Here is a 12,898-nt window from a genome sequence, read left to right on the forward strand (position 1 = left end):
CTGTGAGGTCAGTCACAAGGATAGAAGAGATCCTGCACAGATGTACAGCTGCACCGACCAGAAGATAATAACACCACCCCCTCCCTTTTTTTAAGTTTACTCAGCTCATCTAATCTTCTGTTAATCAAGAAGACTGGAAAACATCTAAACAATAATGATATGACAACGTGGTGATGTACTGCCTTGTTCTTTTGTGTGTACTATAATAGGATTTTGACTCTTTGCTATGAAGCCATACAGTTAAAATAGTAATAGATGCAAGACTTTTCCTGAAAAAGACTAAATGGAAGCATATGCTGCTCTAATTCTTTATATACCTTTCAGCATTAATGGTACCTTTCTAGATGCCCATTCCGTAGACACTAATAGACCCACAAACCATCATAGATGCAGGCTTTTGAAGTGAGCGCTGACAACAAGCTGGATGGTTCTTCTCTTTAGTCTGGAGGATGCTGTGTGCATGGTTTCCAAAAAGAATTTCAAATTGTTTGACAACACTTTGCCTCAGTCCATTTTAAATTAGCTTTGACCCAGATAAGAAACTGCGTTTCTGCATCATCTTCACATATGACTTCTTCTTTGCATGATAGAGCTTTAACCTAAATTGGTGGATGACGGCGAATTTCCATTTCCATTTCCATTACACCTGTTTTAAACAACGTGCTGCATGAGGGCCCAAAAATCACAGGCATCCATTTTTGATTTTCACATATTAATCCAATTGAATTGCAAAATGTTCTTCCAGCTGTTTCTTTTTAGAAAACATTTTCTTTTCTAAAGTTCCTTTGTTGCCCCAGTCCCTAATCTTTTGTGATGTGTTATTCAAAATTTCCTTATTTATTTCTTAAAACGGTACATTTATGCAGTGTAAACATTTAACAATATGAAACATGTTTTTTGTGTTCTATTGTAAATAAAATATGGGTTTATGTGATTTGCAAATCATTGCATTCCTTTGTAGTTTTTCTTATTTTTACATTTTACACAGTGTCCCAAATTTTTGGAACCTTAGTTGTATCCGTGGTAGGTCATGCATTCACACCTGGGTCTTCCGTGGTGTCCTACCTCAATCTATCCACAGCTTAATACCATTATTATGACATCATGACTTTAGAAACCATCAATATGATACAGAAACGCAGTATAACAGAGCGCTGCATCACATTTGGCTGACCTTTTCTCACAATGCCTAACTTTTCTTGAAATGTTCATCATGAGAATGTCCTTGTAAGTGTATCTGCAACCAAATCAATTCCTTCTCCTCTGTTAGCCATTGTGGTATGAATAAACAGATATTAAATCCACACAAATATATTTAAGCTTGTGTACTTTGCCACAGATGCTGTTTGCGAGCTCCGAATAGCGCACTCTCTGACCATCCAATCAAAGGACATGAATAGGACCATGTTGTAGTAAACTTGTTAGATGGCCTTAGAGGCTCAGACTCAAAATTTGTTTGGTTAAAGCAACAGCTTCATTGTTATGGATTTGAAGCTACATAAGGTCTCACTGCAGATTCCTTTGACCCCGGTAACACGTGATGTGATGGCTGAAATTTGATCGGATTGAAGCAGCACAACCAAGAGAAAAGCTTTGAAATGAACAGAATAGACTGTTGAGAATAATTTAATACATATTCATTAACAAACATGTTTTAAAACGTAAATCAAATAGCAATTTATTTCACAATAAGCAATCATAAAAACCTAACAATAGCAGGAGGTTATAAAGTGTCACCATGTAAATACTTTATTATTCTTAACACATTTAAATTATCATATACTACAGCAACAGTAGCAATCTAACGCTAATATTGAGTGTATTTGAGAGCAGCGGCTGCCTGCTCGTGATTGGCTGAGAGCACCGGGGGTCAAAGGTCGGCGGTCGCTATGATTCTCCACAGATCAGTCAAACATGGAGTCTATCTTCCACGAAAAAGTGAGTTGTGTTGTTTGTTTTCTTTGTGGAAGAGAACCAGTGCTCTTCTATTTCAAATTGTATTTGTAAAGAGCGGATTGTTATTAAAATAATAATAATAATAATAAAAAAAGAAAACTTTGTCTCGGAGGTTTGTGCTTTTATCCCAGGCAGGTTTCTAAATTGTTAGTTAGCTTAGCGTGCTAACTGGCTACAAACAAACAGCCCAGGCAGAGTCTCGTGTGTATGACGTGGCTCTTGTTTATAGTTTTTGTTTACATGTGCGTGTTAATTTTTGTGTGGTTTTTTTTTTCTAACCCCGCTCGTTTTATTAGACGATTTCCAATATATCTTGCATGCTACGGAAGTAGATTTTACGGGCTGGCTAGCATTAGCTCGATGCTTACCCACATCAGGAGTAAAATGCTGTAGTTTTTCGCTCACTGTTTGTGCTGAAGGTTTCAGTTTTCTCTTGTCTGAAGATTGAGATAACTAATTGCTATGTTCTGTTTTCCCTCTGTCCTCTGGTTTAAATATCATCCGCGTGTTTTCGCTCTGTCCAGTGTCAGTTAAATGTGTGAAACTCTCCTTCTTTTACAGCAAGAAGGCTCTCTGTGTGCGCAGCACTGCCTGAACAACCTGCTGCAGGGAGAATACTTCACCCCTGTCGATCTGTCATCTATCGCACACCAGCTGGATGAAGAGGAGAGGATGAGGATGGCTGAAGGTGGTTTACTGAGTGAGGAGTACAGGACTTTTTTAGAGGTATGGGAAGAAGTTGATTTGTCTGGAGCTGTTCTTTAATAATGTCAGATTGTAAAAACTAACCTGATAATGTCTTGTGTATTCCTTTTAGCAACCTTCTGGAAACATGGATGACAGCGGGTTCTTTTCCATTCAAGTAAGATTTTTTTTTTACACTTCTGTACACTTTTCGGTTCTGTAATAGTGTCTTTCTCTCTCTCTCTCTCTCTCTCTATATATATATATATATATATATATATATATATATATATATATATATATATATATATATATATAATAAATCCTATATTATCCTTTAACGTGTTACCTATGCTCCTGGTCATGCATGGAGTTATACAAGCAAAAGATATTATGGCAGTCCATAAAGTAATGCGCAATCCACACAGTTTTTATTATTTGGACAATTTATTTGCACTAAAACAAATCTGTACTATTCAGTGCTGCAGTGTCACTGTGTCTACTTGTGTATTAGTGTCCTATGCTGTTCTTTGCACTAAATTTCACATATGTGCAGTTTATGTCGTGTCCCAGTTTGTTTTGTGTAGTTATGTGTCTTATGTAGCACTCTGGTAATGGGGGAGTTTTGTTTTACTGTGTATAGTTGTATATAGTTGGAATGACAATAAAGCCAACTTGACTTAGCCAAGAAAAAGACATTGGACTGTTGATATAGTGGAAAAAGACATTGGTGATGTTTTCCAATTATCAGCTGTGTTAGGTTAGACAAAGCAGAACCAACAGTTGCTTCAGTGCATGATCAGATGCATAGTGATCTGCTGTCAGAGCACATCTGCATTCAGTTTTGTCATGTGTGACATTCTGAGATTCTTTTCTGCTCACCATGGATGTAAAGAGTGATTAATTTATGATGATGTGTGCTGATACTATAGCATGATTGGCTGATTGGATCATTTGGGGGCGTCAGTTCCAAAGTCGAAACTCTGAGGCTTCTCTCTAAATTAGTTCCTGTGTAGGTAGATGTGACCCATTACCTTCAACAATTTGCTCAGGGGATCAATAAAGTATTCTGATTCTGATGATTGATTAGCACTGTGCAACATTTGTATTGTATTGTCTTGGGGTTTTCTAGTTGCATACACAATGCTAATGTCTGAAAAAATTTCATTGACACAATGTTAAATATATGAGATGTTTTTATTATTATTATTATTATTATTATTATTGAATATCCCAAAGAAAATTGAAGTGATGTTTTGTGCATGATAGCGAGCCTTAACACTGCCCTCACCTGGATTCAGGTGGCATCACAATATCACAACTAAAGCTGATGATAATGACAAGGCATACACTTTGATTTTACAAATGATGATGATAGAGCTGTTTCTGATTTGATCTGTTTACTACTGGAATGGACCACTGGAACCTGACTGCTTTGCTGTTTTCTTGCAATGGCAGGTGATCAGTAACGCTTTAAGTGTTTGGGGTTTGGAGCTGATCCCCTTCAACGGCCGTGAGTACCAGGAACTAATGATAGACCCAATGTAAGTTTTTTTTGGGCCTTTCTATTAATCCTTCTACTAATATTTTTTATGTGATTGATATAATTCATATTAACTAGACTGTCGTCTGTGGTTTCAGAAATGAAAAAGCCTTTATATGTAACTACAAAGAGCATTGGTTTACAGTACGAAAACTGGGACATCAGGTATGATGTCTGAACAATAATACATTTTATCAAGACAAATCACAGACAAATTTTCCAAACAAACTAATTAAAAAAAAATCTAAGGAGAAACATTGGTTTAAAGTGCAGTATTCGAAGGTATCACTGATGTGACTTCCAAAACTTGGGTGAATATAAAACCATATCATACTATTTTCTTGTAATGCAAAGCGAAGATATTTTATATTGTCTTGTCTGTTTTTGGGCTTTTTGCAGTGGTTTAATTTGAACTCCTTGTTAACGGGACCAGAGCTGATATCAGACACTTACCTTGCACTTTTCCTAGCACAATTACAGCAAGAAGGTAAACATGATTTATCTTTCATCTACTGTTCGATGTTCATTGACTGTTGTTAAAGAAGAGCCTCAGTGTGTGTGTGTGTGTGTGTGTGTATGTATGTGTGTTATATATATATATATATATATATATATATATCTATCTATATATATATATATATATATCTATCTATCTATATATATATATATATATATATATATATATATATATATATATATATATATATATATATATATATATATATATTATTCTCTCTTGGCTTTAGGCTATTCAATTTTTGTGATTCGGGGGAATTTGCCTGAATGTGAAGCAGACCAACTTTTGCAGATAATGAGGGTGGAACAACAGCAACGACCAAAACTCATAGGAGAGGACGAGGCCCAAACAAGCGGGCAGAGGTAAGGCGTTACAGCCTGGCATTGTCCACACTAGATCTATCTAGATTCTATGTTTCCAGACCGATTGCAATTTAATATGGCTTAAGTACTTTATTCAAATCTCTTTTTTTTTTTTTCTTTTTTTCTTTTACTTTTACCTGTATTTGTACTGAATGCAAAATGGTCCATGTGTAGTATCATATGGCCGAGGGTTGATCTTAAATTCGATACAGTGTGATGTGGTTAGCTAAGTTATGGTTTTGTGCTGCACATGCTTTGAGCACAATGGAAACCCCAGACTGTTGATGTTAAACAAGTCATTTCTCATTTTTCAGGACCACTGTACCACAGGGAGTGGAGACACAACATGCTATGGAACAGGGTGTAGTCGATGAGGATGATGAGGAGCTGAGAAAGGCATTGGCTCTTAGTAGACAAGACATAGAAGTGGAGGATGAGGAGGCTGATCTGCGCAGAGCCATACAGCTCAGTATGCAGGGTAAGAAAGCACTTCAAACTATTAGAAATGTTACTTTAGATCTATTTGTATTGACATGCATAGTCAATTTTGTACACTCTCAGTACACACAGGAACCTTTACCGTTTTAATCAATGATCTTTTCTCCATTATTTTTGAAATGAAAATAAGTTCAACAGATATTTGTTCATTATTCCTTAACTTCTTTTATTAACATTCGGCATAGGCACAAATGTCATTATTTCCAGGATGTGATGAGTCACAGCTGTTAGTTTTGGCTTGTAAAAGAATCAAAATGTGGACCTTTGTCCCTGATCATTAAACCCCACTAGCAGTGCAGTGAAAATGGCCTCTCTGAGGCAGACACACAAGTCCTGAACAATGTATAAACCCTACCAGATTTTTGACATGTGCATTGGGCAGTCTTATACCCCAATGTAATCAGCAAGGTTTGGGATATAACTGTCTTAAGGAGAGCCATGTACAGCTGTACTGGTTTACAAGCTAATTTAAAATAGTGTGTTTAGAAGATCTTTTTGCACAAAATAATATAATCTTCTGCATATGGTTTATTCATGTGTTCCTTTTTTTCCCCCCTTCTCCTGCAGGAGCTTCAGGGAGCAGCAACCCTATAGATCCCAAAGATAGTAGTAGTGCTGCAGTCGCTCCAGTTTCCAAAGAAAACACTACAGGAGGCAAGACGGAAAACCTAACAGCAGAGGAGCTCCGCAAGAGAAGACAAGCCTACTTTGACAGGCAAGAACATTCTGGGAATTCTTTCTCATTATACTACCTAATGAATATGCACATTATGTATTAGAATTTAGTGGTTTCATGTTTATATTTATTATTATATTATATTATAATATTATTATATTATTTTTTGCTCAATAATGCAGACAGTCGCAGCAACAAGCTCAGTCCATCTCTTCACATCAGCAGGACAAAAAACCTTCTGGTAAGGACTATTTTTGATAATATTCCATAATGAGTATTTCACATTTGAAATAAACTTTACAATGTGTATTAGCTGCTACATAAGACAAATGTGTAAATATTTAGGCATGGGTTTGGCAGAACAATATAATGTTTGGTACTGGAACAGTTGGTCATCCTCCAGTAACAGAGGTTCCAGCTGCTTATTTTTTAGTAGATTTTTTTTTTGTTCCCCCTCTAACTGATTATTATTGGTACCAACAGGAACAAATGGTACTTAAATTAGTATTAGCTGAGGTGATTATTCAAACATGTGGTACCAAATACATAGACAACCGCTGAATTGAAAACATGGGTTTTTGCTTACATTGTCTTTTTAAAAAAAAAAATTTCTACACATTATTTTCTCACATTTTTATTCAGACAAAAGATGTTTATTCCACAAAAGAGAGGTCTATATGAGAACATATGTTAGAACATATTGGTGATTGGGGCAGACTTGGGCATGTAGGTGAAGGGAACAGAGGTGATGAGGAGGTGATGGGTAGGTATGGCCTTAAGTAGAGGAATGTGGAAGGGCAGATGGTGGTAGATTTTGCTAAAAGGATGGAAATGGCAGTGGTGAATACTTATTTTAAGAAGAAGGAGGATCATAGGGTGACGTATAAGAGTGGAGTAAGGTGCACACAGGTGGACTATGTTCTATATAGGAAATGCAACCGGAAGGAGATTAAGGACTGTAAGGTGTTGGCAGGGGACAGTGTAGCTAGACAGCATCGGATGGTGGTCTGTTGGATTGCTTTGGAGGCGAAGAAGAGAGTGAGGACTGAAAGAAGAATAAGATGGAGGAAGACTGTAGTGTGAGATTCAGGGAAGAGGTCAGACAGGGGCTCGGTGGTGGTGAAGAGGTGCTGGATGACCGGTGAGACCTGCGATGTTGTATGGTTTAGAGACAGTGGCATTGAGTAAAAGACAGGAGGTGGAGCTGGAGGTAGCAGAGCTGAAGATGTTGAGGTTTTCGTTAGGAGTGACGATGATGGACAGGATTAGAAATAAGTTTATTAGAGGAACAGCGCATGTAGGACATTTTGGAGACAAGGTGAGGGAGGCGAGATTGAGATGGTTTTGTGCAGAGGAGGGACATGGGGTATATCGGTAGGAGATTGCTGAGGATGGAGCCACCAGGAAGGAGGAAAAGAAGAAGGCCAAGGAGGAGGTTTATGGATGTGGTGAGTGAAGACATGCAGGTAGTTGGTGTGAAAGACTGTAGTTGGTGTGAAAGACTGTAGTTGGTGTGAAGGTCACTGTGGCGACCCCTAATGGGAGAAGCCGAAAGAAGAAGTTAGAACATGTCCCTTTTATTTTTATTTTATATTTTTGTGCTGCTGTTTCCTGCGCTAAGGATCCTGTAGTACTCTAGCGATTCCTCATACAGGTGGAATCATAAGTCACATCAGCAAACCAGTTCTTGTTTATGCATGTACAGATGCAAATATAGTAATATTTTTTTGTCCTTTTGTATTTATATCCTCAGGTGGAGAACAGGACACTGGTAGTCAAGGCAGCCAGTGAACACAGAGGCTATGCGGATTTATTTCCAAACCTCTTTCGCAATTAGCTGCCTGTCCATCTTTTTTAAAAAGTGCAGCCTCTCGCCTCTAAAAATGGCTTTAGGTTGGGAATGACATGAAGGAGCAGATGGCCATTCACCATTAACACACCGCTCTGTGGGTCCACTCATTAAAAGAATCATATGGACACAACTAACATTCACATGGAAATCAAGCCTGTTTATTCTTTACTGTTGTTATTTTTACGGTTATGAAGGGAGGGCTCAACAACTCAGTATAGTTCTTTCATTCTAGGGTTATGTTCGCACCTGAAGTTGAAATTGAAGCCTTCCAAAATAATGTCACATGTATATGGGAGGCTACAGGAAGAGACAGTGTTCGTACAGTATGGACATGCAATCCTCCATAATATAACAGATACTGCTGTTCATTTTTCAGCAGCTTTTTTTTGTTTGTCGTGTGTTTGCTTATATATTTGCACCGAGCTCCCACTGAGAGCACACCTGTTTCAGGATAATCTGCATTAATCACTGGAATATAAGTAGACTACATATTAGGTCATCCAGTAGGTTCTGGTAATTTTTTTTAAATGGACATCTATTTTTTCACAAAAGGGAATTATTATTCTTTAATTATGACCTTTCTTGTATTTTTAGATTAGTTTTTTTTCTGTTCATGAGGAAATTGGTCAGTTTAGCATTAAAGAAATAAACATACCATTTATTAAAGAAGGAAACCCTCTTACATTGATTCTCAGAAGTGACGATTAGTTGATCATCCAGAGACACAACATTAAAGTTGTAACCAAACAATGACTTTTTATTTTGCATTTTTCTTTTGGATTTTTAAATACTTTTCAGTTTTCTTGGGGGGGGGGACAGCTACACTTAGTGTAATATAAATCAAAGACTACCCATCCCAGGACTTACTGGAAGACCAACTATTACCAGGGCCGTTAGGACGTTAATTATTATTTACTGCACTTCCAATGCGGTAAAGTAATAAATCTTTACAGAGATTGTTTACAGGTACCCCACACTGGACTGCCCAGTGGTGCAAATATTTAGGGAGGAGGCTGAGGGTTAAGTGAGCACATTAAGAGTCATATAAAATGTGTAATTATAATGGATGTATTATGGTAGTGTATATAAATAGGCTACTAAGAAATTTTAACTTTTTCCCCCCAACCATTTTACTTTTATTATTATTATTTTTTTAATTTAATGAACAGTACTTGCAAACTTTTTTTTTTTGCTTTATTTTTTTCTTTAAAAAGGTAGTAGAATTACAGTCCATTGTCTTGGAACATACTCTTGCTATAGGTCAGTTCTTTATACTTATGTACCAGTGCTGTCAGTTTCATTTATCACAATTCATTTTTTAAAAATTTTCTTAAAATTAAATTTTTTTTTCCCACGAATGGTCTCTTATTTCTAATCTGTCTTCTTTTAAAGAATTGTATTACAGTTGTTTTAGCACTATGACAGAGCTGTTGTTAATACAGTGTCATGTTGCTAGTAGTTATTTTCTTTAAATATCACATTGTATTGTATGATCTATAACAAAGTGTAACATAAAAAGTTGACAGTACCATCACACTCAGAGACAACAGGATGATTTGTTTTTAAATTAATAGCGGCTCCTTCCACTTCTGATTTGTTATGGATTACATTTATTTTCTGGATTCCACAAGTTTGACCCAATTGTTAATAGATAATCCTCAGTGTACACTTGTACTTTGCTTTCCCAAACACAAGGAACAGACCAGCAGAGACTGACGTCTGTCGGTAAGTTAATAAATTGAGAATTCTCTTTCTAATAGTTTTTATATTTTTTATAACTGGACGTATGAATCTATTTTAATATTTATTTGAGTGCTTATTTCCTTTCTGTTGAAATAAAAACGTTTAGCTATATTTATAATTTTAAAGAATTCTAGTAATAAAAAAAAAAAAACAGTGCATTTTAGTGTATTTAATCTGAATAGAAATTTTTATCAGATGAGCAACCGTATAATCCACGTCTAATATGAGTCATTACTAAATGCTGATATATAGAGCTTTGCAATTTTGTTTTAAAGGTCAAACCAAGACGACATCATGGAGCTTGCTGTGTTTTTCCTACTGATCTGTGCTTCCCCATGTATGAGTTCCCTTCAATCTCCAGAACCCCATACTCCTAACATCACTGATCTCACATTTAAAAACATTGACTTTGCCATGAACCTTTATCGGAAGATTGCAAGCCATCATGATAGCAACATTTTCTTTTCACCACTGAGTGTGTCTACAGCATTCACTGCACTTTCTTTAGCAGCCAGGAACTCCACTCGCAGTGAAATTCTTCATGGACTGAATCTGGACATGTTGGAACAGGCTGGGCAGCTGGAGCTCATCCCACAGCTCTTCCAGCACCTGCAGGGAAACATCAGCCAAGCTGGCGCACTAAAGCTAGAACAGGGAACAGCACTCTTTGTCGACCTTCATTTTCAAATAGAGAAGGCTTTTGGTGATCAGCTTGAGTTATTTTTCAATGCTGAGGTTGAAAATGTGGACTTTAGAAAATCTCAAATGACTAAGGAGATCATTAATAAGCATGTGAGTGAGAAAACCGGTGGTAAAGTGAAGGAGATGGTGACTAACATTGATCCCTTGACTCGAATGATGCTAATAAATACAATTTTCTTTAAAGGTAGGTGGCATCTAGTAAATATCATTTACTCTGTTGTGTATTCTGAATGCATTGGTCTAAGAAAGACAACTCTCTCTCTCTCTCTATTTTATATATATATATATATATATATATATATATATATATATATATATATATATATATAGGTATCTGGAAGCATCCTTTTGAGCCAAACAACACTGAAAATGGTCGCTTTTATGTAGACAAGTACAACATCGTCCATGTTCCCATGATGTTCAATGTGGATAAGTTCTCTTTTGCAATTGATAATGAGCTCAAGGCAAAGGTGTTGCATCTCCCATATTTGGGGGGTGCATCTATGCTTATTGTTCTGCCTGACCTCCATACTGATTACACAACTATAGATGACGAGATCAATGCAGACAAATTCCTTAGCTGGATCAAGAATATGAAGCAGAGGTAGGTTTCATTACAAAATGTAAAACGTTTGTGTTGTCATTTTGTGTTTCAGTAATATGTCTGCTCTTGAGTGTTTCAATTGCATGTACTGAGATCGAAGAGATGTTTATGTCAGAACACTTGATGCTGTTTAATATCCCACTGTCTCATTCCCAGGAAACTGGAGGTTTCGCTTCCGAAATTTACAATGGAACAGTCTTATGCTCTACACACCATTCTACCAGCCATGGGCATTCAAGAAGTCTTCAAGGATACTGCTAACTTTAAAGGCATGAGCCAGGAGCCTGGTTTGAAAGTCTCCCAGGTCAATGAGCATTTTATTTTTTAATGTATCATCTTTCTGTTAATTGTTTCAACATTTTGAATGTTATTCCAGGAAAATGTGGCATGGCTTGCAGTTGCAGAGGGGGAAAAAAAAACATTTTCTGTTGAATAACTGTCAATTTTTCAGTGACACTCAGTATCATACTAATGGGAAATTAAACATGAAAATAGTTTAACTCCAGAATGCAATTCAACTCTATAGATTTGTTGAGTTATGGCAGAGTCATTGTGACTGTCTTGCAATATTTAGTATCATGAGCATAATGGTGGCATGAAAGTTGATGTTTTGGAACCTAAGCTGTTTGAGCAAGGTGAAGAACCTGGACAGACTTAATGCCAACAGCACTGTTGTAATGATGTCCTGGTTTGATGCCTATAACTCCAACACTACAGCAAATACCCCTCCAGTTTGAAATTCCTTCTTTGAAAGTCAGGAAGGTCTCCTCAATATTGCTGCTCACACCATCACTAACAAATAAAATATTACTACACTTGTTTAGATGAGTTTATAGTTTCATTGAGCATACAGACACACAAATTAGTTCTAAAACACGGCCATCTTGTTTACTGTTTTTAAAATAAACTCATCATTACTAATATTAGCTATCTAGTTTGTTGCTCAGAAAATGCATGGTTTGATGACACCTTTTTCCCTATTTTGTAGCTCCAAATGCACTCATGCAAAAATCATAATGATGTCAGAGGTCAGACTTCCCAAGTGAAGTAAACTGAAATGTTCATTCAAATGCAGCAATAATCCCACTGGAGTTAAAATAGCATGTTATTCAGGGAAGATTTGTCATTTAATCAGGCATGACACCCATGCTTTTCTCTTGATTTCAGGTTCTGCACAAAGCTGTGATTGAGGTGAATGAGCAAGGCACCACAGCAGCAGCAGCCACAAGCGTGGGCATCACACCATACTCTATGCCAGAAACCTTCACTGTGAACAGACCTTTCTTCTTTTTTATTTACCATGAAGCAACCAACAGTCTGTTGTTTATGGGCAGGGTGATTGACCCCACTAAGAAATAAAACATTTATACTATCAAATGAATTAAGTCCTTTATTTCAGTTTTGCTCATAAAATCTTCTGTCCTGTAACCAGATGGTTCAAATGTATTGTGGCAGAATATTATTTTCTGTTCATCACTTTCATTCATAAAACAAGCAGTGGTTGGTTCATTCATTCATTGTGTGAAACTGATGTTCTGATGAAGATCCTAATTATTTGGTGATTTTATATAAAGGAAATGTTACCTGACAAATGGTTTGTATATTCAGAACCTGTTTTTATCGTGATACACATTGTGTAAACAAAGTTATACTAGCTGAAGTATGTGGGCAGTGGAACAGTGTGTAGCAATGCAACTGCAAAGTTACAAGGTTCACAGTTTGATACTGATTCTAGGTTAATGTCCCTGTGCCTGTTTCATA

General features: G+C 36.7%; 2 protein-coding genes across 2 annotated transcripts; both read left to right on the top strand.

Annotated features, from left to right (window-relative positions):
• The first annotated feature begins 1,831 nt into the window (after positions 1 to 1,831).
• Positions 1,832 to 9,442, top strand: atxn3 (ataxin 3). Its single transcript, XM_083545612.1, has 11 exons — positions 1,832 to 1,938; positions 2,518 to 2,682; positions 2,774 to 2,818; positions 4,099 to 4,184; positions 4,282 to 4,348; positions 4,583 to 4,670; positions 4,930 to 5,062; positions 5,377 to 5,540; positions 6,128 to 6,275; positions 6,419 to 6,477; positions 7,990 to 9,442. The coding sequence occupies exons 1-11, from the start codon at positions 1,915 to 1,917 to the stop codon at positions 8,025 to 8,027; spliced, it is 1,017 nt and encodes a 338-aa protein (XP_083401738.1). The 5' UTR covers positions 1,832 to 1,914; the 3' UTR covers positions 8,028 to 9,442.
• Positions 9,443 to 9,676: 234 nt separating this feature from the next.
• Positions 9,677 to 12,518, top strand: serpina10b (serpin peptidase inhibitor, clade A (alpha-1 antiproteinase, antitrypsin), member 10b). The gene is made up of 5 exons (XM_083545599.1): positions 9,677 to 9,813; positions 10,107 to 10,717; positions 10,864 to 11,137; positions 11,294 to 11,441; positions 12,305 to 12,518. Exons 2-5 carry the CDS (start codon positions 10,126 to 10,128, stop codon positions 12,494 to 12,496), a joined length of 1,206 nt encoding a protein of 401 aa, XP_083401725.1. The 5' UTR covers positions 9,677 to 9,813; positions 10,107 to 10,125; the 3' UTR covers positions 12,497 to 12,518.
• Positions 12,519 to 12,898: the final 380 nt, after the last annotated feature.

Source organism: Silurus aristotelis (genome assembly GCF_946808225.1).
Source record: "Silurus aristotelis genome assembly, chromosome: 6".
Classification (NCBI taxonomy): domain Eukaryota; kingdom Metazoa; phylum Chordata; class Actinopteri; order Siluriformes; family Siluridae; genus Silurus; species Silurus aristotelis.

Bases quoted from the DNA above. Each gene is read 5' to 3' on its own strand.
- atxn3 (XM_083545612.1), top strand. From the start codon at position 1,915: ATGGAGTCTATCTTCCACGAAAAA. The intron at 4,349-4,582 runs GTATGATGTCTG...GGCTTTTTGCAG, and splicing joins TACGAAAACTGGGACATCAG to TGGTTTAATTTGAACTCCTT. The intron at 4,671-4,929 runs GTAAACATGATT...TCTTGGCTTTAG, and splicing joins AGCACAATTACAGCAAGAAG to GCTATTCAATTTTTGTGATT.
- serpina10b (XM_083545599.1), top strand. From the start codon at position 10,126: ATGGAGCTTGCTGTGTTTTTCCTACTGATCTGTGCTTCCCCATGTATG. The intron at 10,718-10,863 runs GTAGGTGGCATC...ATATATATATAG, and splicing joins AAATACAATTTTCTTTAAAG to GTATCTGGAAGCATCCTTTT. The intron at 11,442-12,304 runs GTCAATGAGCAT...TCTTGATTTCAG, and splicing joins CTGGTTTGAAAGTCTCCCAG to GTTCTGCACAAAGCTGTGAT.